This window comes from Toxoplasma gondii, chromosome X (assembly GCF_000006565.2).
Source record: "Toxoplasma gondii ME49 chromosome X, whole genome shotgun sequence".
NCBI lineage: Eukaryota > Apicomplexa > Conoidasida > Eucoccidiorida > Sarcocystidae > Toxoplasma > Toxoplasma gondii.
In genome coordinates this window covers 1,559,240-1,583,414 of record NC_031478.1, presented here as the reverse complement: position 1 = coordinate 1,583,414, position 24,175 = coordinate 1,559,240, and the positions used below count along the sequence as shown (strand labels likewise).

At 51.5% G+C, this 24,175-nt stretch overlaps 3 protein-coding genes across 3 annotated transcripts; 2 read left to right on the top strand and 1 right to left on the bottom strand.

Annotated features, from left to right (window-relative positions):
* The first annotated feature begins 4,077 nt into the window (after nucleotides 1-4,077).
* On the top strand, nucleotides 4,078-5,645 carry TGME49_226490 (hypothetical protein). The gene is made up of 2 exons (XM_002366261.2): nucleotides 4,078-4,552; nucleotides 4,822-5,645. Exons 1-2 carry the CDS (start codon nucleotides 4,343-4,345, stop codon nucleotides 5,227-5,229), a joined length of 618 nt encoding a protein of 205 aa, XP_002366302.1. The 5' UTR covers nucleotides 4,078-4,342; the 3' UTR covers nucleotides 5,230-5,645.
* Nucleotides 5,646-6,779: 1,134 nt separating this feature from the next.
* TGME49_226500 (hypothetical protein) lies at nucleotides 6,780-9,180 on the bottom strand. The gene is made up of 3 exons (XM_002366262.2): nucleotides 8,981-9,180; nucleotides 7,976-8,068; nucleotides 6,780-7,346 (listed from the first exon to the last, which is right to left on the bottom strand). The coding sequence occupies exons 1-3, from the start codon at nucleotides 9,050-9,052 to the stop codon at nucleotides 7,233-7,235; spliced, it is 279 nt and encodes a 92-aa protein (XP_002366303.1). The 5' UTR covers nucleotides 9,053-9,180; the 3' UTR covers nucleotides 6,780-7,232.
* A 2,180-nt stretch (nucleotides 9,181-11,360) lies between these two features.
* TGME49_226510 (Sec23/Sec24 trunk domain-containing protein) lies at nucleotides 11,361-23,641 on the top strand. The gene is made up of 14 exons (XM_002366263.2): nucleotides 11,361-15,827; nucleotides 16,330-16,413; nucleotides 17,122-17,287; nucleotides 17,891-17,967; nucleotides 18,354-18,523; nucleotides 18,931-19,146; nucleotides 19,241-19,424; nucleotides 19,770-19,892; nucleotides 20,302-20,391; nucleotides 20,834-20,995; nucleotides 21,455-21,613; nucleotides 21,794-21,872; nucleotides 22,190-22,271; nucleotides 22,842-23,641. The coding sequence occupies exons 1-14, from the start codon at nucleotides 12,924-12,926 to the stop codon at nucleotides 22,963-22,965; spliced, it is 4,620 nt and encodes a 1,539-aa protein (XP_002366304.1). The 5' UTR covers nucleotides 11,361-12,923; the 3' UTR covers nucleotides 22,966-23,641.
* Nucleotides 23,642-24,175: the final 534 nt, after the last annotated feature.

Below are 24,175 nucleotides of genomic sequence, written 5' to 3'. Positions count from 1 at the left end.
CTCTTCCTCTCGCTCCTGATGCTTTTCAGAACATATACTTTGAGTTTCAAGAGAACCCCAGAACAGGTATCTGATCTGTCTGCAGAAGAACCAAGCAGATAACAGCAGAAGCTCGCCTCCGTCATGACTCTCTATGTTGCCTTTCTTCTTGCCTCTCAGGTGCCTGATGCACTCAGGCAGGAGGCTGCACAGGCATCACGCTCAAACCCGCACCTCCACCCCAGAGGTGAAGCCCCGGGCGTTCATTTTTTCACCTTCTTCACAGCGGAAGAATTTCTCGGATGCTGTACCGTACTGGGTTTCTCTTCACCCACCAACAAGCAGGTGCAGGTGACGCCGACGACGTTTCGATGAAAACGAAAACGAGCAGAGAAACGGCTTTCAAGTGATGTCAAGCCTTGTGCTTCATCCGCTCAACTGTTGAACTCTCGCCCCCGTCTGCCACAAACTCAAGTTGACTTCTCGCCATGTGGCTTTCAGGATTTCTATGCGGACGGAAATGAGATACTCAAAGCCAAGTTCTTTATGACTGCTGGACACCACAAAAAACCTACCTCGGGCATTCGAAGGTGTCAGTGAGTGCGGACAGACACACGGGTAGCAGCACAACCTTCACTGGGGTGTTTGGACACCTGGCAGCCGAGGCGGGGTCCAAAAACGAAGATACGCGAAAACAGAAATTGAAGGCATCAAAGACGAAATAGAAGGAGGCCAGGAGAACTGGTCTTTCGGTAAGGGAACTTGCAGAGGACGAAGGGTGCAAGAACCTTCACAGGCTGAAAAGAAACGAGACGCGAAGAAATACAAGGAATGCGTAATTCAATCTGGAATACAAATCTGAGTGCCGGAGCTGCACAAACAAACATTCACTCTTTTTTCAGCGCGGCCTTGGGGAGAAATTCGGGGGAAAAGGGAACTCCAGGGCAGTGGAGTCCTTTCTTGTAGTACACCCAATCAAACCTCCGAGATGCGACGATCAGCTTTTTCCCTTACCTTCATAAGAGAGCCGCGATTCGGGGGGACGTAGTGTTCCAACCTCCTGTTAGCTCCAAAGGGGAAACGACGCCGGATTTTATGAAGACGTGAGGAGAGGGAAAAGCGCATCCACCACATGGACTCGGGGCCGACCAAAGCGTATCCTGCTCCTTCTGTTTCGAATGAGAAAGTAACAAGAACACAAGACTGTCTGGGTACAGTCAAGTGGAACTCGTGCTTTGTCTTCGTCCCACCGACAGTTACCACCACCGAGAGCCGACGCGCATCCTGGTTTTCCCGCGTCCTAGACAGGAAGAGATAGCCGGTGCAAAAGAACTCCGCAGTTGCGGCTGTCTTTGGATTGAGATTGAAGCGATGTAAGAATTTGCATGTTTAGTTCTGAAGTGGATGAGTGTTCGGACCGCTTTCACTTGATATTAGCAAGGTTCGCGCAAAATGTACGTTCACTTACAGATAAAAAGGTGGCAGTAATGTGGAGACGACAAAGAGGTGGAGTCAGCGACCAGAAGTTCTGTCATGCTTTCTGATAGCGAGTCTGCGAGGCGGTTGTAGCGCTCGACGCAGCTCCTGAATGTTCGAGGCGGCCGAGAGAGTGGCAACGCACGAGACGAACAGTACAGAGCGACATCGACACACATGCGGCGAAGCCGACAAGCAACACTAAGTTTCGGTGTGTTTCCTTTCTCGTCGACATCAAGGCAGGGACCACCCGAAAAAACAAAATTCGACAAGACGCCTGTACGCAAATTCGCCTGTCATGCTATCCAGATGCATGCAACCCTTCGAGAGACAGACGATCACAAGTTATCGGGAGCTGCTCAGGCAAAAAATTTATGTAGCATTCATCGAAGACACCTTCGAAACAGAAAGACATTGAGGGTATTTAGAGGGATAGGGGCTGTCTTGAAACTTAGCTTTTTAATGTGCGTTAACATAACCGCTTCGAGTGTGCATGCGCATGCAGTCACAGGTCCCAGCAGAGTTCCCGTACCACTCACTGCCTGCAGTCATGTTTTCGATTCATTTGCAGTCGCCTACAGTAAATGACTGTCTAATTTACAACTTCTTCGGCAATTCCAGTACATTTATGAAAGCGGTGGGCTACTCTTTAACTGAACGACTCGTCATGCGCAGTTGCCGGGACTCACAGTGCAGGGAACGTATATCACTACTTCCTCAAAAATTTCCGTGGCCTGTTTGCCGGAAAATGTGGAGAAAGTGTCGCGAGTCTTTGGCAATATTGTTGTGTGGAAACATCCGCCAGTGGCTACGACAGCTCTCTAAATCGCACCGAGACAGCAGTCTCGTTCCACTCACCATAGTATTCTCTGGGAATTCATAGTGGCGTTACTCTTGCGCTGTGTGCCGCCTAGAGAAAGGATGGTCTTACCAGTATCAATCCCCTTGACGCTTTTCAAGGGCATACCAGATCTGTTGCATCATCAAGGCCCGCCCATTGGATTCACACAGAAATGCGAATATCACGGTCCTTGTTCCTGCATGTGGCATCAAAGAAACGAATTGTTAACCAGGGATATGCTTTCGTCGTAACAACGTGTGACTGCAGTGTTTGATTCAGTGGACAACTGTTTGTGGCTCCCTTCGTCGAAGCAGCTGACTGATTTTGTGCTGGCATCAGGGTGCTCCACTGCCCACATTTGGAGAGAGACATTGTCTGCGATACTTACAGACACGCTTGCAGACACTACGACGGCTCGTTCCTCGTCTTCTTTACACTTGTTTTGCCCTTCGGAGTCTAGATGGAATCGCTAGTCAAAACCATCGAAACCGTACATCAACAGATTGTAGCGGTTTGGAAAGTGCCGTTCTGTGATAGCGTTCACGGCGTCAAAAATCGTGGTAGGCATACATAGGCGCAATGCATCATGGGCTGCTTTTCGGACAAGGATGGCTGTGTGGATACCTTATGTAAATTCTTAAACAAACAGCGTAAACTCATGGGCGTGTGTGGTCGGGACCGGCACTGTCACGCTGTTGCTTATTATCTCACGCGACCGTGCCATTTCTGATTCGCAGATTATGGCAGCTGTTAGTTCATGTTCTTTTCAGCTGCTTTGACGAGGCTGATAGTGAAACGTCACCTAATGCCCGCTGTGCGCATGAATACTTGATGCACCGGGCGATTCTCCATTAGGACCAACTGAGGGTAGAGTTGCCAGGTAGCAAGCCAAAAACAAGACTGAAAGGAAGTGCGGATTCAAGCAGTGGCTGGTAAAAGGTGTGCACGACAAGTCACTATCGGACAACAATTCGACCTGTGGATGAAGTTCGCAATTGGGCAGACAGGGCGTATGCTTGTTGTTAACATAAATGGGCAGCAGAGGCGACGCAATCGTGACCAAAAGAGTTGTCCGAATCAATCATGGATTCCGTCTTTCCAATATGATCAGGGTGCGCTACTATAGCAGTTGCAACTGCAGTCCTGTCACAATCACTTGCAGATATTGCCATCCATTGTAGAGTGAAAACTCAAGGGTGAATGGGCTGTTTTCTATATGTACGTAAACTCGTGAAATCGCCTTCCTCGCAAGTGATGTGTAGCTTGTTGAGTACTTCACTGTTTTAGCAGAGTCACACCTTCTAGACTGACCTCTCCCCAGGGGACGCGACGGGTTTCCACGTCCATTAAAGGGCGTCAAAAGCGAACTATCCTGACGTCAGCAACTGTCTCCCATCAGCCCAGTCCACCGACGTCCCGAAACTCTCGTAACGCATCTGTGCCCAGTGCCTTCTTTCCCTCAGTTTAGTTGGTTGTGAGGCACGCGCTCGGGTTACATGTCCTATCTCCTGCCTTCTGAACGGCGAAACATGGATAGCTAGCCGATTCAAGATTAACAAGGTCAATAGCTCATGCAAATGAATGTGTCCAACATAAACGATGTCTCCGCGTTCCTTCGAGTCGAGGTGGCGCTGCGGCTGCCTCTTTGAAACGAGGTTCCTCGGTAACGGAACTGGCTATCCAGAGCACCGGTGGCAAGTCCATCATGCAGGGGTAGTGTTTCGCAGCACCAACAAGAGAACGAAGCGTTAGTCAAATCATTAACGTTGGCATCACTTCGTTTTTAATCCTGCGTAGCCCACTGTGGACAGGGAAGTAGCCAGACATGGAGGGCCGAGCACGCATCCATGCTCTCACATGTGTGCCTGCTGACTGTGGCTTGATCCCAAAGATTTCAGAACGACCCCTGCTCATAGCATTTTGTCAACTGCATTTGACCGGCGAGTGGATCGCAACACTACAGTACTCAACTCGTTTTCATGTTTCCAGTTGTCCACCGCCAGCTGCTTTAGCTGGAATCAAAAGAGAAAGTCCGAAGACCATGGCATGTTTCTGTTGATAACATCCTACAGTATCTCCTTCGTCAGAGCAATAGCACACCTTCTTAGTGCTCTTTGCAGCTACCACATCCAGCAGACGGAATATGCTTTTGTAAAGATGCGCCTCGTCACATGGAAGAAGACGGCCACGAACGAGATATGCTGGCTCAACAAAAGTATAAGGTGGCTCACAAAGAAAACATCCCGCCAACATCGAGTAAGACACTTTGTTTGTAGTTCTCAGGCGGTTGGTGGATCCCCTGGGAATATTTTTGTAGACAACTATGAATGCATTTTGATGCCAACTGTGAATGGCCACAGTTAGCGCCCTGAAAAGTGCTTCGTTTTTCCGTGTCGCTTTTTGTGTGAGTAATGTCACAGTCGCGTTTCAAAAGGTTTTTAATTGGTGTCGCTTATCAGCTTGTCACGATCGGCCCTAAGTTTGTGTCGCTGTCATGTGTCTTCTGCGTGTTCACTTTTGTGTAGCCCTGTGCAGGTGGAACCGACGTTACGCACCTGACGGTTGACCGGGACGGGCAAGTTCGTGATAACCTAGGCCAACCAGTGCCGTGCCTCGATAACGAGAGCTCCCTTTTCTATAACGATTCGCGAGTAGCATCAAACGACAAGCTGATGAACTGTTTGTACTTCCACTCTGAATCGTCGAAAGGGAAGAAAGAAGACGTCCGATATTCAGGCCCGCCACCCCTGGTCGGCGCTCCACCCATTGCCTTGGACGGCCTCCACGTAAAATGTAGAGCTCCTGCTAAGAAGGCCGCTGAAGCAAATCCCACGGCTTCTGTAGAAGACCCGGATTTACAGACGTGCGCCTCTCCGAAACAGAAACGTGACTCCAACAACGTCTCAAGACAAACGACTGCTTCTAGCGCTTGATGAGCTCCATCGTCAAACATAGGACAGCAACATAGGTCTTCGAGACGACGGTGTCTGCTGCGTTCCATAACGACGTTGGAGATGTTGCGTCTCATGTATCTGATGTCTGTGGTTCCTCAGCCATCAAACTGTGACATCTGCTCACCTCGGTGCGGAACTAATCACAGATACTGCAGGCAGTACCCAACAGGAGGGGGAGCAGCACCGGTGCTGAGCCCCAACAATCTTCGTACGAGTTTCCTCGGTCGAGTCTCTCTGAAACAAGCTACATTCTCGTGCCCGTCGTTGCAGTGCATAACCATGACATCACCGGTGTGTTTGCTCATAACTATCTTTTCTCGTGACGGTGCCTTCTGTCAGAAACGCATGGACCTTTCTGCCAGAGTAAGAGGACACGCGGTGTCGGCCGTTGAGAGTCAACGAAACGGTCCTCAACCTACACTTTGCAGTGTTTGTTGTCTCTGAAAAGATTCTTCAATTTTCCTCCACCGCCACACAAAGTGTCCCTAATCGGCACGAACTTTTTTCGGACACGCGAAGGCTGCCCAATATCCGCGTGCAGTTTCTCCCTCTTTTTGGTGTGACACTGCGGTACACAAAAATAGCTATGCAGTATCTGTGAAGAGAGGTGAGCTCTTCGGTGAGCCAGTACAGCAGAAGCAAGGTCGAGCCTCCATTGCCTTCCACGATACACTTAGTAATATTGTTTCCACGCTTGAGGATAAAGTGAACACGATATCTCAAACGACGCTGTTTCTCTTTAGGGACGAACCCAAAATGAGGCAACTCAACTGGTACCTCACTTCGTGTCATAGGGAAGCATCCTGCGCGCGCGCCGCAGCGGGTATACACGCGTTGTCGTGGTGTTTGGGAGTGCGAGAAAGTGACCTAGGCATCTCACCAATATGTTTCAGAGGGGCACAGTTACAAGTACATATCGCGCCGGGTCGTTGACCATACAAAAGACTCTTATTCAAATAGACACGTATGGGTCAAGCGACACGAACCTGCACTTTTTCTTCTTAGATCAGTTAACAGACGGTTCTTAGCTGCATGAAATCCCGCCGGTGGCTAGCCGCGTGACTCGGATGTGGTCGTGCGCTGTTTAAATCCTTACCCACTGAGTGCAGGTGGACTACATAGCGGCCTCGGTCTATTTCATCTCTGAACGCTGAAAATGAACGCGTGTATCGCTCACAAAGAGGTGGAAACGCAAGAGCCACCTGCACAATTGCCCCTGCCTCCTAACAGATGTTTGCTGATTCTAGGTGGCTTGTCGGTATTTCAAACGGCATGATCCCAAGTTGTTTGCAGGCAACTCGAATTCACTCCTCGATAGAGCGGGAACGAACAGTTGCCAGGAACTCTGGTTTGTGTATCCGTCGACGATGTTTCACCTGCAGTGGCACATCGCGCTCGCGGATGTACGACGCAGTGGTAAACCATTTTTATGTCTGTTGTCGTGTCCTGGGTACCCCTGATATATAATTCGTAGGCCTGAATGTATGTGCCTCATTCTGGCATTTGTGGCCGGTTGTGACAAATTCTGGTACGGCATAGAATAGCTTAATTATTCCTGGGCTGCCCGGGTGGAAGCAGTTTTCGAACGCCGGGAAATGGTGGATGGTTGCACATGATACGTCACACGGAACGACCGTACACACAGGGCAGCCAATAATCATATGCTGCACCGGGAAGACGACGGGGTTCTCACGGTAGAACTATGGGCAGTTACTGATGACACCGGCAGAGCACAACCCGTCGTCAACACAGCTTCGACCATAAATCGTGGTAGGTCGCCACTCCTTCCCCGAAGGCGATGTGCGGGTGCCGCGCCACACAAACCTAAGCTCCTGTAACTAAAAAAGAGAATATTTACACGAAACTCCTAGAAAGTTTAGCGACCCATCACTGACGTTCTGGAATCCACATGCAAAGCACATCACAACACCAGTCTTGCTCCAGCACCCGGAGAGACCCATTCACTACCTCGAAGTCGACGTTTATCGTGTAAGCTTCTCCGAGTTGAAAAGACCGCGATCAACATCCGAAGGCAACTGGCCACCCCTGCTTCGCTCCGAGATCATCACCGATTCTTCGCAAAATCGATAGTTCACCTGGGGCACCACATGCAGGGCAAAGAACGGATGCCCGGTTGTTCTTCGCACTATGTCAGAAATGGAAAGGACATAACAAGACTTCGTGGATCGAGTAGCTGCCACTACGCAGAGCACCTCCGCGTCCGCTCAGTAGTTACAACTAGTGATACTGATTTCATCACATGAGCATTTTCACTTGCGTCGGCATGATTGTTTGTATATTTGGAGCAAACAGTATGTGCCTGGCACTAAAACGTTACCATATTTCGTGTGTACAACACCCACTAACGGAAAAGTCGTTATGATTCACAAACTCATTTTTTGCGATTAACGTGGACAGAACGCTGGAGCTTCCTGCGTGTCTTTTGGTCATACAGAACGGTTCTCTTGGGTGATGCATACACACCAATGTGTCTGAAACGTTACTCGTGGACGCACATTCGTTTCATGGTTTCGCTGGCTGTCCAGACAGCAGACACCGCCCACCCTCACAACAAACGTTCAGCGGTACGGAAAAGAATTAGAAAATGCATGGATTCTACAAATCAAGCTGATACACTGGTACTTTTCCATTTCGTAACAAAACTGCTGTATCAAACAGTGAAACGACTGCCATCCCCCGGATATGCATGTACGGATAAACTCACCGTTGCCATATAGGCAAGAGGGAGTGTTGTGACGGCGATGCTGAAGAGGTTCCAATAGTAGAACGACGCGCGATCCACCTCCATCATGTTGAACTGAACACATGACACGACAGGGATACGCACAACACGAGAATTTTGACACAAAAGTCTTCTGGAACTCAAAACATTTGACTAACCGACGAAGCAATGCCAACAGCTCCACGCCTGACAGCAGGCCTCCACATGACAGTGAGTTTACGCCTTGCGTATGTTCCATCCTTCCCTTTCTTAAGGAAAAAACTCGTAGAGGAGGCACACCTGACATCGGAAGCATCTCCTTCCGCTGACCTTTGCCACTTTTCTCAAGTCACTCGCTACCAGGGGCTTGTAACAAGGTGCTCCGCAGCCAGAGCTCCACAAACAGAGCTCATAACATGGCTTGAAATTTATTACGGGTGGACTACGATATCAGTAAGAGGGTCAACAACCTGTTCAGCGCTGAATGCCTTCGCACTCCACGCTCCTCTAGGCGCACTTGGAAAGTCGCTTCACGCCCAGATTTTCCACGAGACAAGTCTCTCGGGGGTCCACAGACGAAATGAAAAGACACCCCACACGTATTGCTGGTAGAAGTCATTGGTACGACAACGGGCTTCCATGTGATGTTGAAAGCCACCGCCATTGACGCTCGATAAACAGTTCGGCGCCAGAACACAAACTTTCTGAAGCTTGCTTCGACTCGAATGTTGCCCCGTTTGGCCGTATAATTTAGAGTCAAAAATACAGTTAAAAAGCATGGAAAGTGCATTCGGCATTCTCATGCACGCATGGCAGCGGAGAATACATGAGCGCAGGCATATTCGAGTACAATGCAAACACGGCCATTATTGGTGGTGTTTTCCTGCCATGTATCACCGCACCACTGCCACTGATAATGTTTTTGCAACAGATTTCCTATGTAAAACAGCCCCTGGAGGACGCCACGAAAAAACTATAAAAACAAAGCCTACTTGCACTCACGCTCACCCGTCGATAGAAGCGATCTTTGGTGAACCTTGGCAGTGGCACCTCCATACGGAGGAGACGAGAGAGAAACATCTTGCCTCCTCGATTCCTCTTTCCTAAGATCAAACAAGTACAAATGACGGAATATGTATGTATGCAGGAATTTCTTTACTGAAGGAAAAACATTGGGTTTTTCTCGCTTTGGTGTTGTGTCGTCTCCTGCTGTACAGCGTCGATGGCACATGTGCATGCCTCCACCCTGTAGCAGGAACATCGAGAAAATGCATGCAGGGCATGTGAAAAAAACTTGGCACCTCCGACGAAATTTCTCCACTTCTCCGCGTATGTCTTTCTGATGCTCCAAGAGTTTTTCCGAAGCGCCGTTTAATATGCTCGTGGCGGCAACAAAGCCACGCAGGGCTTGTGCGGTGCTCCGCAAGAAGTGGTCACCGGCCTTCGAAGAAGTCACTGTGAATACCGGATCCCAGCGGTTTCCAGAGCGCGAGGCACATCCTCTTCCAAAGAAGCAGGTGGAAGCAGGCGATGGACTTGGGTTGCACCATAACATTTTTTAGCTACTGAGAAAAGCTGATTAGAAGCCTGGGCTCATCATGTTGTGGAACGATTCAGCCGCGAGTGAGTCTTCCATATATTGAACTGGTGAATCTGACAGTTTATAAGCGCTTTGAATCCAAGTATGGATTGCGAGGGTACTGTGTTGGCGGGCGTTCCAGTTCGTGAACCAGGTGGATTTCTCCTGAGGTGGAACAGGAGTATAACTCTGAGGCTTCTAGGCTCTGATGCGTTGCAACCCGGACATCGCAGATGCCGGTTGTGGAGGCCTCGTGTAAAGGTGCCAGTGTCATAGGCAGACATCAGAGGGAATAAGGGTATCTGCAGACTCGCAGTTGGGCGCTCCACGTTTTTCATTTGTCTTTCTCGAACCTGACAAGTTACATGTGTCGCCGGCGCTCGCTGGTTATCAGGGCGTAGACTGCGGCGCTGTGAAGTCTCTTGCAACGATGCGTAGAATTGCGTCACTGTCTCTGTACTCCAGAAATACCATGAGCATGTTTCCTCCCACAATTCTTTTCTGTTGGATACTTCGTCACCGTATGACGTGTATTAGTGATAGGGAGATGCCTGCATCGCTGAAAAGCACCTACTGGCATCTGATGCAATCCACCGGGGTATCTGGAAGGAATTGAAGCTTATAAAAGTGAACACACACAAGCATGGGTACGACAGCTAAAATGTCCGACTAGGCGTCTTTAGAACTGCCAGAGTACAGGAATGCCACTGCTAAGCACACCAAAACATCGTGTGTTTGTGGGTTGTTAGCACTTATGTAACATATTCGTTTAGGATCTCTATCTGAGATTCGAGCAGAGGGTAGCAGGTGTTGTCATCTCCTATATAACAGGCTGACACTTGAAGCACCACGTCCCAGTGTCCCCACTGTGCGCACCTGCGTTTCGGTGAAATGCACACTGCCGCTAACGGATTTGAGAAGGGGGGTGAGCAAAGCTTCCAAGGCCAAAGACATGTTCGACTTACCTATCATTCAGTAGAGATGATGGCAGATAGATTGAGTACTCACGCAGTAACAAGCCTGCCCCACCTCTATTACGGGTCAATCACTAGCTGGGATCAGCTGATTCTGGAACATTTATGACGCAGAAATTGGTGCCAGAAGCAGTGCATGCTGCTATAGACAGTTTAGCTGAAGAGATACCCCCGGGTATCAATCACAGTGGCAGGGTTGTCGTCGCGATGAGACAGGCTCGACACCATCATTTTGAAGTCAAAAAGGGTCTCAACGTGTCTCTCATCATTAACGTCCACATTCCGCGTTATTGTCCCCCTGGGACAAACAACAATATAAACGGTCAGCAGAGTGTCTTGGCGGCTCACGACAGACAGAGTTCTTTTTGTGTGTCTGAGAATTTCTTAACCCAAAAACACTCACGCACATACGAAGGCCACTGGTTATGGACAAGACAGATGCCCGCAAGAACCCCAACACTCCTACTGACGAGTGTGTACCGCACTTCCATCCTCCTATTAGCAGTGCCGCCACCTTCGGCAACCATGGTTCTTTGGCCTTAGGCATCTGGACAACACAGAAGGGTTCCTGGTTCGTGTGTTCCGGTTCCCGTTGACGTCGCCCTTTGCCTTCCACTTTTAGCAAAACCCCTCGACAGCCCTGCGACGGAGCGAGTTTTCGCAGCTTTCCGTCTGAGCTGTTTCTCGAGAAGGTCACTCATTGTCGGATGCTGTATGTTTACTAGTGTGAACAATTTTCATCCAGCGAACGCGGTTCGGACGCCGCTGGCACTCGAGCACGCATCTATGTAACACTAGTGCATGCACCCCGCGGGAAAAAGTCACTAGGGCGACATCGATTAAGGTTTTCTTGTTGCTGTGCACCAACCTTGCGGCCACCGAGCCACGGACGCTCGATCTCCATCTGTAGCGTTTTCTTCTCTCCTTTTGGTCTCTCTGGTCTCTGATGTGTCTCTGCCTTTCCCTGGACTAGAAACCGTTTCCGCTTCACAAGCGAAAACGCTGTGCGAGATCTTCGTGCGTACTGTCAGACAAGAGGTGTGTTTGGTTCGCTCGCACCGGCGAAGGGCGAGAAAATCGGATTATCTGCACCGCTTTCCGTTGTTACCCCTACAAAACTATCGGATTCGTTACTGGTAAAAAGACCAGAGAGTAGACAGAGAGAAATGAACTAGACCCGATTGATTCAGCGAGATGTACTGAGCTGTGACAAGCGTGCGTTTGTGTGACACCAGTAATGTAATCCACTTCTCTACTCCATTCGTACTCGCATCAGAATTAACAGAGCTGAACTCTGTACCAGTCTCTGCTCGTTTCCTTTCCCCAAACTGTCTCCCGGTTTGACAAGGCGTCGGTTACTGTTTGTGCAACAATTCTCCAGCCTCGCTAAGCTATGCTCTTGCCACTACACCGGCTTGCGGCTGCAGCCTGTCTGTGATTTCTACGGCGCTCGGTGATGAACACTCTCGGTGGAGACGCGAGGCGAGTTTTTGCTTCTTTATCTCCAGCCTGGGCGCCGTAAACTCTCTTCTTTTTGTTGTCTTCGTCCTTCAAACGAACCGTTTTCGGTCGTCACACCACTTTTGCTGCTTGCTGTGTCTCGAGGTGAGACTCTGAATTGGTTTTGCATACGCGTTGTATTCGACTCCTGTAATCGAGAGGCCTATACCACTCGGATGTCCTCAGTGGGTAAAGACCCACTACGAATCTTGTGTTGGCATGACAAGCGGCTCAGGAATTCCGCACGGTTGATACTGATCCTTCCGTTTGGAGTACCACATGCAGCCTCTTAGATTCGTGTCACATGCGCTTCTGTCTGAAGCTCTTCGCCTGGAGGAGCCGAAATCGTGAGCCTTGGGGTCGAAACTAGTGATGTAACATCTCCATCTTCGTTCGCATCTGTTCTAGGTTGTCGTTTTCCCTCTCGGTCGTCGCTTTTTTGCCTTAATCTATTCTCTGTGGTCAACAGATGGTCCGTGGATACATCCGGACCGACTGAAAGTCACGACGTCCTCGGCAGCAGTCACGAGTCGGAGTTATGTTTCTTGTTCTCAGTGTGCGTTTTTGCACTGTGTCAGGTACAGGGTAGTGAGTCGGTTCCAGTTTTTTCGACAGTGCCGATTCTTTGCCCAGTCGCGTGTAACCCTGAAGAAGGAGTTCGGTAAAAAAGCCCTGTGACTGACGTTTGTGAACTTCCTTTCTGTTTCCTGCAAGCGTTTCTCTGTCCTTTTCCGCGTCGTCAACCTACTTCGTCTCGGACCCGCTGTACAGACACTTAAAAGAGGTAACCCCTGCGTGAGATCTCTGGGTCCCCGGCCCAGACAAGCAGGGAAGAGGCTAAAAGAGAGGTGTACATTCCGCCTTCAATTCGACAGTCAAGCGCGGCGTTTCTAGAAAAATGCAGCAGTCGTATCCACACCATTACCCTGCCCCTGCCTGCAACGGCGACATGCAGGCCGGCTCTCCACCACAGCAGCAGGTGCAACAGTACGGGACCTCGCCGGCCGCTGTCTCTCAGATTCCGGCTCTCGAGTTTCGTGCAGGGGCTTCGCCTTCTCAACCGCCGTATTGCAATTCTAACGAGCAAGCTCCCGTGAACTGGTATCAACAACCGCCCTCTCAGTCGCTTGTCTCCGTGCCCCAACAGTACTTTCCTTCTGCCTCCTATTCTGGCGCTGCGCCCGCTTTGTCCGCTTCCCTGTTTCCAGGGAATCCTGTGTCTGCTTTCGCGACTGAGACGACTCCTGTGGTAGCGTATTCCCAGCCAGATTCAATTCAAGGGAGCAGCGACCGCGGTCACTTCCCACATCCGACAACCAGTCAATTCCCGAATCCGACAGCTCCAAACTACCCGTCAGACCCATACAAAGACGCGGCGAATCCGCCGCTTCTGCCTGCAGAGAGTGTATCGACACCTGGGCAACCAGTGCACGAGCAACAGTCTTTGTCCGATGCAGCGCATCGCGCGCCGGGTCCCGTCTTCGAAGGCCACCAGAGAGTCCGGAAGGGAGAACAGAGTGTCGGAGACACTGGGGTCGGGAGAGAAACGAAAGCTGCGGCGTTTGTTGCGCCGCCCCTTGAGTTCCGAAGGCACTCCGAGCAGCCGGCATACGGAGGCGTGCAGGCACAGAGTTTCGCCTCAACTGGCCGCAGCGTGTCAAATCCTGTCGAAAACGACAGGTACACACGGCCGCCCTCAGAAGGCGCAGTTCCTGCCTCCGGAGGCGAACCAAGTGTACGGAGCAGCTCCATGATGCAGGACGCGTTCGTGCCTCCGCAACCGGGTGTGCATGCTGTGCCTCCGCAACAGGGGGTGCATACATCGCACCATCCAGGGCGTGGAGGTGAAGCTGCTCGGGTGTCTCAGGAGCAACCGTCTGGATCTGTTGGCTCTGAGCGTCCGGAACGGCAAGCGCCTCCGCTTGAAGGGATGGCGATTCAGCAGAGCTCGGGTTCGACAGACGACCTATCAGGCCAGAGGTGGTCGCCGGATGCGTCTCTCTTGGCAGCGCAGGGGCAGTCACAGACAGGAGCGGCTCGGGGGCAGTCGGTTGGAGGCGAGGCGGTCCCCAACGAGTATCGAACTGCCACAGTTGCGCCGAACTATGCGCAGGCTGAGGGGAACTACGGTTATCAAAGGAACGACGGAGGGTACGTAGGAGTGGCTGGGGGATCCTGTGGTTCGTCTCAGTCTGGGCAAAACTCGATAGGCGAAGTGGGTCAAGGGTATCCGTCTGGACCTTCACAAGAGCGGCAGCAGCTCCAGAAAGCGGCACCGATTCAACCGGTGTCTGCTTCCATTTCCACCAGTTCACGCCGGAGACCATCTCCCGAGCCGTCCGCGTCTTCGCCGTCACCTTCGACTTTTGAGCTGGCCTCGCGAGGCGGGTCGCAGCAGAGCGTTTCGTCGCCGGCGTCGTCGGCGTGTCCAGGTACCGCACAGCCAGGTGGGACGGAAAACGCAGCTTCGGGCGACGCTTCAAGCCCTCCTCCGCGCATGTCGACGCTGACTCGGCCGGTGAATTCGCGGATCGACCCTTGTCAAGTGCCGCGTCCCGAGGGCCGGAGCGAGACGGTGACTCAGGAGGGCGGCCGCGTCTTCGAGTCGGACAAGTACAACCTCCCGCCAAACCCGTGCAGTGTCTATACAGTGCTCGACCGCGGAAGTTGCTCGTGCCGCTACGTCCGCTGCACGCTGAACCACGTCCCAGCCTTCTCCCATACGCTGTCTCTCTCGTCGCTTTTCTTTGGGATCCTCGTGCAGCCGTTTGCGCAGAAAGGCCCGTGCGAGGAGCCCATTCCTGTGGTTGATTTGACCGAGACGTCGCCGCTGTTCACGCATCACTTGAGCGCGAAGAACAGATCCGGGGGCGCGGTCGATGGAGGCGGCTCCGAGGGCCGGAAGGCCGCGAAAGCAGGCAAGAACACCTCCGAGGGGCCCGTCCGGTGTCCACGGTGTCGGGCGTACATCAACCCGTTTATGGCCTGGGCCGCAGGCGGCAACGAGTGCGTCTGCAACCTCTGCGATCACCACTTCTTGCTCCCCGAGTACTATATGGAAGCCCTGCACCTGTACCGCTCGCAGATGCACGGCGACGGTCGCCCCGGATACGAGGACAGAAACGGGGACACGCGCCGAAAGGCCAGACCGCAGGGAATCGAGAGAAACGAACTGTGGAAGGGCAGTGTCGACTTCGTGGCGCCTCCTGGGTTTGAAGCGAAATTCGAAGCTCGCAGAAAGGCGGGAAACACTGTGGCCGCGGACCCCCACTCTTCGACCCGCTCGCAGACACCAGCCGCCTCAGCAGAGACTCCAGAGCCTGCAGATTCACAGGCTGCCCCGGGGGCGGGGCTGTACGGGTCGCAGGAAGTGCCTCTCGCGTTCTCCCCGAGTCAGCGACGCGCTCGAGAAGAAGAAGCAGAAACCAAACTGCTTCAACGATTCCCCTGCGTTGTCTTCGTCGTCGATGTCTCCATGGCGGCTGTGAGGTCCAATCTGGCCAACAGCTGCTTGCATGCGATTGCAGAACTCCTGCGAACGACTCAGGGGACTCTCCGCACCCAAATCGCCCTTGTCCTCTACTCGGATCGTCTAATCTTCTTCCCGAGAAAGCGCCCCCTCCGTAGACGCGGCGTCGGGGGCGCTGGTGGAGCCGATGGTGGTGACCCAGGCCCCGGCCACGGAGGAACAGCAAAGAGACACTCAGAAGGCGACGCTCAGACGCAAGGTGGACACGCCGGGAGTTGGAGCGAAGCACAAGAGACAGATGCCCAAACAGAAGTCACGCCTGAAAAGATCCAGGTTCGGTTACGTTTCCAGAACAAGATCTGCGATGCCCCTTGACACGAAGCCGAAAACCCTGAGGTGGACACGCAGATGTTTGAGGTCAAACCAGCTGAGGTCTTCACCTTTGTTTTGCCTGCCGTTACCCGTCTGCTGTTATGTGAAGAAGCGTCAAATGTGGACCAAGACGGGCACTAGGATTTGAGACCCTCTGTCTAACTTACGCTTGTCACGTGAAAAAGTGTTTCTGGGGTGTTATCGTCATTACCAAGCTCCTCTCGACAGTCCGTCTTGGGCGCCTCCATTACCTGGAGGCGACTAGGTCTCAGAGGACAACGATGCGGTGCGGTGTTAATGACAGTCCATGGTCGACAGAAGAATGATAGTGGGGACAGGAAAAAAGAGGAGCACGCTTGTTATAGGAACGCGATGCCCCAGCAGTCCAGCTTCCTTGTGTCACGGGAAGCGAAGAAGACTCAGACGTATTTACTGGCAAAAACGCCTTTCTATGTGCTTTCAGGCGGTGTTTGTCTCCGACGTTGACGATCCGTTCATGCCTGCACCGATCGATCTCCTCTTCTTCACGCCCCATCAATACCCAGAAGTAAGTCTTGTGCTTTCCTGTCTCCCTGTTTGCATCTTGTATTCTAGCGTAAGATGTCTTTACTCGCTTGCATGAGTGCTTTTTGCTTCTATCTGTCGCCTCAGTCTCAACTTTTCCTGGTTGCTCTCTCCGTCGTTTGCTTTCGCTCTCGCCGTGTTCCTTCTCAGTCCGCCCGCCTCGACCTTGTGCCCGGACCTCGCTTCGTTTTGTCGTCTCTTCGTGTCTCCTTCGTTCTTTTTTTCATGACCCTTTTCTCCCGCCGGTCCTTCTCCAGGGAGGAGCCTACCAAAGTGAACATGGTGTTTGTACACCGTGTCTACAGATGCTGGGTTTCCACAAATCTTTCGTTGCCACTGTGCTTAATGCCCTTAACATGATGGTCGTGAAAAATACGAGAGAACTTGGATCCGGTAAACAAAGACCTCCCAGAGAGGACGAATCGCAAATGCACTCGCCTGCATGTGCCCTCGAACTCGGTTAGCTCCTTCCTCCTTGATTTTTCCTTTCGCGTCCCGGTCTCCATCTTATTCATCTCTCTGGCGTCCGAGTCGCTGCGCTTTTCCTTACACTTGCGTTCCCAAGGCCTCTGTTCCTCCCACACAAACACTTTCCCTTTTCGCTTTCTCTGGGGAGTTTCTCATTCCTCGCGTTTCCCTTGTTTTCGTGGCTTCCGGCTTTTCCTCTCCGTTTCCCTCGACTGTGTTTCAGCTTCTGGCCCTCCTTCAAGAGCTCCCAAAATTTCTAGGTGAACTGAACAGCGACGCTGGAGAGCGCTCGGTTGGCAATGCCGCGCTTCGGGCAGCCGTCGACCTCGTTTGCGATCGAGGAGCAGGGGGAATGGTGGAAATATTCTATGCCTCGCCGCCGAATCACGGTAGGTTCCCGATTTGCATGTTCTTCAGTAGCTTCCCCGATTCGGTATACTTCCTGCTATCTTGCCTTTTATAGGTTGCCATAACTTCAGATATCTTCCACTTACATTTCTATGGTTCTGACAACCGTGCAGACATATAGGCAGATAGATAACGGGCTTATATTTGCCTTGTCGCTCGGCCGGTTTTTTTTCTCTTGCCCCTGTTGGCTAGTGACGGTGCCGGTAGTCTCATTGTCGTATCTTCGTTTGTTGTTCTGCACTCCTGGTGGCGTCTCTCTTCTGGTGTCGCATCCGTCTGTGTCGCGCGAGCTCCCTCATATTTGTTTCTCTGTGGTTAAGCCTCGTGCTTGCTTGGCGTCACTCGCGCCTTCACTTCTCTTTTTTCTGCGTCGTTCCTCGCCCTCTTCTTCCCAGCTTCTTGCCCGCAGGTGTCTACGGGGGGCGGTTTATGAGCATCTAAGAAGCAGTCTTCTCTCGCTGTCGATACGAGTGATGACAGTAGTACGCATACTGCGCCTAGGGTGTAGCTGTTGTGGAACGACCTTGATACGAGAGAAACTGTGTTTGCTTCGCTTTGTCTTTTTGCATCTGTGAGTCCTGCAGGTGTCGGTTCTCTCAAGAGCGACCCAATGGGGAAGGTGACCACGGGAGTGGGCGGCGCCTCTTTCGAGGTTCAGCAAGTAAGAGAATGCAGATGTCTGCGCCTGGGCCTGTTCTGGCCGGTCTGGAGCAACACTTTAAGTACAGAGATATACACGGAGCTCTGTTTTCATCGTCGCACATATAAATATATATATATATGCGTATATATATATACATATATATGAGTATATGTATGTATATGTTTGGTCGGAGATATAATTGTGAACAAATGTGCGTAGAACTGCGGATGTATATAGGCCGGATGTGAGTTGGAAGTGTGTCCTGTGCACATCAGCGCTAGATCGTCTTACATTTCGACTCGCAAGATTGCCTCAAAGAGCCTCGGGTGCCCTCGGCGGGTTGAAAATGCCGGCTGTTCCTTTCGAAAGCTACTGCGCAAGCGCGTTCATATCTTGTTTTTCAGCGAGAATTCTACGAAGGTCTGTTGATGGACTGCTCGGGTGGCGGAGTGTGCGTCGACGTCCACGCATATCCGAGCACACGAAACGCAAAGATGCTTCTGCAGACGCTGGGCTCCATCGCCACACACACAGGAGGCAAAGTGTTTTACCAACACGACTTCATCTGGAACAGGTGCGGCGAAACTGGCGAAAACGATACAAAAGGGATCCAATAATGAATGGGACAACCTAGAGACTTCTCGCAAAAACAGACACACGTAGATACGACCAGGCGTACATATACATACATATATACATATGTATATGTATGTGTGTGTGTGTAAATTCATGCATGCAGGCATACACACATATATGGATACATGCATGTGCCGACAAAAGGTTGACACTTTGAGTTCGACGATCTGATGTGGAGAGTAGACCGGCGGAGGCGATGCTGCTTTCTGTGTATTATCAGTCCTTTTGTGTGAAACTTGATGTTTTGGAAACAGCTGAGTCCGGAGTGGCGAGCGTGAGCGCTGGGAGTTCGAGGTTTTATGCTCACGCGTTCTTCTTGCGTTTTCGGTGTGTCCTGGTCCGCAGAGACTACATGCGAATTTACGAGGACCTGCACAGGCTGCTGACGTCTCCGCTGGCGTTCATGTGCGAGGCAAAGCTGCGGACAAGCACCGGCGTGGCTGTCGACAAGATTCTCGCGCCGTTTGGCGGCCCCCGAGTTCTCTACGACCAGACAGCGTTCCGAATTCCGCGAATGGACGCGGATATGACGATTGCGTTTTTGTGCAAGCACGTGCAACAGTAAGACACAGTCTTTGAAAGCTATTTTTGCATGGTTCCCCTTTTCTGTCGTCGTTGCAGCTCCTCATCTCTCGTGTCCCTGTGGTTCGCTCAGGCTGGACTCGGTGAAACAGGTGTATGTTCAGTTCGTTTGCGCGTACACCCCCCTGCAACCCATGGAATCAGGAAGGTCGCCAGATGGATCGCATGAATCTTCTCCGCCGCGACGCTACTTGAGAGTCCACACTCTCTCGATGCCGGTCACTTTCTCCCTCTCTTCTCTGTTCCGCTTTGCGGAGGTACGTTGAGAGTGCTTCCCTTTTCTGTTTGTCGGATCTACTTCGTTCGGCGTGTGTCAGATGGATTCTCGTATCCGGCAAAGAACGACTGCAGGTGTCCTTGTTCGGAGACGCAGCGCTGGCTTTTCCACTGCAGATAGCAGAATATGTAGCTGAGTGGACTGAGCGAACCGACATAACTGCAGCTTACACAAATAGCTTGAGGGAACAGGAAGGTTATTCGATGTGCAGGTAAAGACAGATGGGAAGATGCTTGCAGAGAGCGAAGGAGATGACCTGAGCTTTGACTTTGGGTCGAGGCGTGTGTCACCTGTAGTAGTGAAGCACTTCATTTGTTTCCTTTAGGTGGAGTCCACGGTGGCCGTGATGACCCGGTTAGCGGCAAAGATGGTTCTTCACAGCGAGAAAGACTGGCGAGAGAAAACGATGGAACCCCTCGTGTCCATACTCCATGCTTACAGAGCAAACGTAGGTCCAAGCAGAATTTTGAAATGCGTAACACTTCCAACTTGATTGCGCGTGCCTGCAGAGAGTGTGTTGATGATCTACTTGTGCACTGTGACAGATGCAAACACACTTTCCATAAATAAATGTTAAATTTGTATATTTACATCTTTATGCGTGTATATAGCTGTGTGTCTCCGGGTGCGTGTATTCAGTAGGGGAGGGAGGTCCCTGTGCATGTATCAAAGTTTGTATGGGTGTGACAGTACGTGTCGCATCCTTTTCCACCGGAAGAAACGGCACTTCTCCCAGTGTAGGCCAATGAGGTTGATTTGTCTTCTTCCGTGCTTTTCTCCGACTGTCATAAGAAGGTCTGCGTTCTCCCTGGTTACAAGTAATGTCGATGTTTCTGCACTGTTCCGTGTTTCTGCAGTGCGCCTCGACCTCTTCGGCTGGCCAGCTGATCCTTCCCGACTCTCTCAAACTCCTCCCAGTCTACATCATGTCGCTCTTCAAGCACGCGGTAATGCAGAGATTGCGAAGGGCAGCGAAACGCAGCTTTCTGTCGTTTTCTTTATACGTCTAGTCATGCTTCTCAAGATCTTGGCATAGAGAGTTCCGGGATTTCCTACGGGCGCATCCTCTGGGACGAAGTCCTCTTGCCATATGTTGTACTTGCTTCCCAGGGAATCTCATACGCATCCACACTCACATCCATGCGAACGGATACGAAAGAGCGTCACCTTGTTGCAAGCGTATTGTCCTGGATTTAAAGCAGTATGGCTCTGCGTGTGGCATTCTGTGCGCGAGTGTGTGAACGTGTACGTTTTCTTTGAAATGAACTGAAGAATTTCCTATTCCTTTGATGTATGCAAAGACATTAGCTTTTTCATCTGCAAATACCTTTGTCACTGCTGCGCCAGCACCCGTATCTGGATCCGCAAGTCTGTGATTTGTGAATGCAGGCCTTCCGGTCCTCGGAAGTCCGAGAAGACGAGCGCATTTGGCATTTGATCCGCTTCATGGGTCTGCCTGTGCATGCGTACCCCGGCTTGCTCTACCCTCGCGTCTTTCCGATTCATCGTTCCTACCTCGAGAAGGCGCGGGAGAAGAAGATGCTTCAGAGGGTAAGCGACTGTCCTTTAAAATCTGTCCACGATGAAACGAAGAGGTGCAAAATAGATGTGGCGACAGACTACGTTTGTGAGCTTCGCGATCGGTAGAGGACTTGGAGGCTTGCCTTTCAAGAGACACCCTCGTGTGCGTGGATCGGGAGTCTCCGTACCGTGGCGAGAACTCGAGAGAGGCCGTCGAATTGCTCGCAGCTAACTTTCGGTCTCTTCTCTTTGCCGCGCTTGAAAGTCAGGGGGAGTTTCTCCGTTGGAACAGTACCCAACACGTGAATGGTCTTTGGCCGTTCGCTGACTGTGTATTCCACGGGGGTCTCCCTCCGCCGTGTGTACTGATGCCTGGGCGCCCTGTAAGCGTGCAGCTGCACCTTCCTAGCTCTGAGACCCTCAGGAATTCGTCTCTGAAGGCGACTTAAGAGGTTTCGCATCACGGTTTCTTTTGGAAACGTCTTGCAGGCCGGACTGCCAACTGGAGTTGCGGACAACGTTTATTTGCCGGACTCGCTCGCCGCAACGGGAGTGAAGATTTCCTCCGACGGGGTCTTTCTCTGCGACGTCGGAACAGCGCTCTTCCTCTATGTCGGCCAGCATGTGAAGCCGGAGTATCTGGCTGCAGTAAGCGCTCCAAACTGGCAACTTGCGTGGGGTGTCTAGATAGCGGAATGTCTCGCTGGGTGTCTCATTTCTCACTTCCTGCGAGTACTGCCAGACAGGTTGCGTGCGGTGAACGTCTGGGCGCTTTTCAGACTCGGAGCTTTCACGAATGGCCTCGTCTTGACTGACATGTGCCTGCAGCTCTTTGGAGAAGGAGCTGTGGTGAACGAGGAAAACGCGCCTTTCTTGCAACTGCGCACAGACGACGATTCCGCCGGTAGTAAGTCACCGACTGAAGCACAGGGAAGAAGAATGTGCGTTGTTGAAACAGTCGACGCCGTCGCCGAAATGCTGCAAATGGAATTTCCTGGCCAAGCTGTGGGTCGCGTTGCTCTCGCTGGCTCTGCGCCCATCGTGGGGGCTCGTGCTTAGGAAGCATGTTCAGCCGTAGTGTGAGAGTGTTTCTTTGTCATGCGACCCCTGAAAAAGATTTGGCAGCTGCGCTCCGCCACGGGATGGGGATATTTGCTCTTCAAACGTTTTCTGTTCGTCGTGTGATTTCTGACCGTTTCGTGTTTCCTCAATCCACGCTCACAGGTATCGTATCGAGAATCGTCGGCCAGATTCGGAAAGACAAAGCGACGCTGCCATACTTGCCTCTCAGGGTCGTTAATGCAAAGTAAGACGTTTTTTCGCCTGTTCCCACATGTCCTGGCGTCATGTACCACTGACTGGGATCGATCCTACAAATTCCGCATCTGCGTGTGTGTAGATTTGGATAGACGAGTAGATTGTCTATTTGTACAGACACGCGTCTGACTTAGCTGTACTTTTACACACATGTGGGTATCTCTGTCTGCGTTTGCACATTTTCGATTATCGAATAATCGAACGCGTTGACTTTGCACTTTAGCTTCCATCAGACATCTTGCTGGACCATTATTTTCAGTAGAAGGAACTCAATTTTTTCTGCTTGGGTGTGTGCTTCTCTCTGTATGCGATGATGTCTCCTTGTGAAACAGCGTGAGGACGAGTTAGACCTATGCCAGTCTTTCCTGTGATTAATAGCCGGCAGCATTGAGAGTAGACTGGACACTTGCGGCCAACACTGGGCAGTCGACGCTGGTCAGCACGAGTGCGAAAGTGGACAGCGCTATCGCAGGTGCTCATTAGCCGTCTCGGGACGGGTCCCAGAGGTCAAACGCCTTGCAAGTTGGTGCGACCTTTCCGTGTGCTTTTTCTTTTCCAGCTCGCTCGACGAAACACGGCTTCTAACGCACTTGGTCGAGGACGCGATTGCGGGCGAGGGCTGCTACGTGGACTTTTTGTGTGGACTGCATAAGATGGTGCACAGCAAGCTCGACGAATCTTGAAAATGACCACGGAGTACAGATGTGGTGGATATACAGGGCGTACAGACGTGTATTTGCGTACATTGTGTGTATGTAGATGTATCGTGCTACCTCTGGTTGTGTGGTAACGTGTGTAAAAGGTGCATTGTTGGCATTTGTCAGTGGTGCTTGAGTTGTGGTTCGGGGTAATGCGGCATTTATTTGCAACGCCTGTGTTTCTTTTTCTCTTTGGAACTAAACGCGACAGCGCTTGTTCCTCGCCAAGTGAAGCACCTTGCGTTGTTACGCTCGGATGCAGACGCAACCAGACAACCATCAGTCCGTTGATCGAGCTGTGTGCAGTGTGAATGAGTGATAAAGGAGGAAAGCAGCGACGTTGGAGATTATTTCCGGTCGCTGCTGAGCCTGGCTCACGCTGCGGCCCCGTTTGGTGTGGCCACTAAGTCAAAGTTTGCCTTAAGCTTGCAGATAACTGTGCATGCATAAGCGTCTCTCTGTACCCTCCAACGTACCGAATGTCATCTCTGTATAACGTGTGTATCACGCGTGGATACGGAGTATGTGTAAGCCTGTTTAGATCGATATGTATGCGTATGGTTGTATGTAATCATTCGTAACTGCGCATGTCCATTTCTTACGCCAGGCTACGGACGTGTGCACGTCGCGTAGAAATGGCAATTAATTCCCTTACCGATCAGTCACATGGCTGCCTCGTGTGCACGGATCGCAATCTGCGTCATAGTGAGCGATGAAAACAGACCACCTGAAACTGGAACGCCCTACGAAACCCACATTTCGACTAGCACGCACAACGGCTTCCTCACACACAGCTGTATCGAACTCAGCGGAAAACTCCTCATTTTGTTCGAGCATCAAGGCATGTCACTGCAGCACATATATCAAGTGTCCGAGAAGTTGAGGCCGTTTCTGTGCCTCGTTGCAACTGGACAACATGACCACGCAGGAAGCCTTGTTCTGTTTCGAGAGGTCAGTTTATACGGCGGTATATCGTGCTGGAGCATGATGGGTCGGTTAGAGTCAGGGCGCTCTCGCTTTTGATCCTTTCCGTGTAAGTGCACGTGATCAGAGTGAGGTGCATACCTCTCGAAAATACAGAAGATACAAACTCTTGCTCTCTCAGATGAGCTTGAATCGACGGTGCTAGGTTTTCGGAGACCCACGGAGGACCTTGTGATCAGTTGAAGGTGGCATTGGAGTAGAGACGGCAAGA

What these genes read in the sequence shown, in the direction of transcription:
- TGME49_226500 (XM_002366262.2), bottom strand. Translation starts at nt 9,052, where the DNA reads ATGTTTCTCTCTCGTCTCCTCCGTATGGAGGTGCCACTGCCAAGGTTC. An exon ending in AAGATCGCTTCTATCGACGG is followed by an intron (nt 8,069 to 8,980) that starts GTGAGCGTGAGT and finishes TCATGTGTTCAG; the next exon opens with TTCAACATGATGGAGGTGGA. An exon ending in CTCTTGCCTATATGGCAACG is followed by an intron (nt 7,347 to 7,975) that starts GTGAGTTTATCC and finishes GTGGTGCCCCAG; the next exon opens with GTGAACTATCGATTTTGCGA.
- TGME49_226490 (XM_002366261.2), top strand. Translation starts at nt 4,343, where the DNA reads ATGTTTCTGTTGATAACATCCTACAGTATCTCCTTCGTCAGAGCAATA. An exon ending in AAACATCCCGCCAACATCGA is followed by an intron (nt 4,553 to 4,821) that starts GTAAGACACTTT and finishes ACTTTTGTGTAG; the next exon opens with CCCTGTGCAGGTGGAACCGA.
- TGME49_226510 (XM_002366263.2), top strand. Translation starts at nt 12,924, where the DNA reads ATGCAGCAGTCGTATCCACACCATTACCCTGCCCCTGCCTGCAACGGC. An exon ending in TCACGCCTGAAAAGATCCAG is followed by an intron (nt 15,828 to 16,329) that starts GTTCGGTTACGT and finishes ATGTGCTTTCAG; the next exon opens with GCGGTGTTTGTCTCCGACGT. An exon ending in TGTCGCTCTTCAAGCACGCG is followed by an intron (nt 20,392 to 20,833) that starts GTAATGCAGAGA and finishes TTGTGAATGCAG; the next exon opens with GCCTTCCGGTCCTCGGAAGT.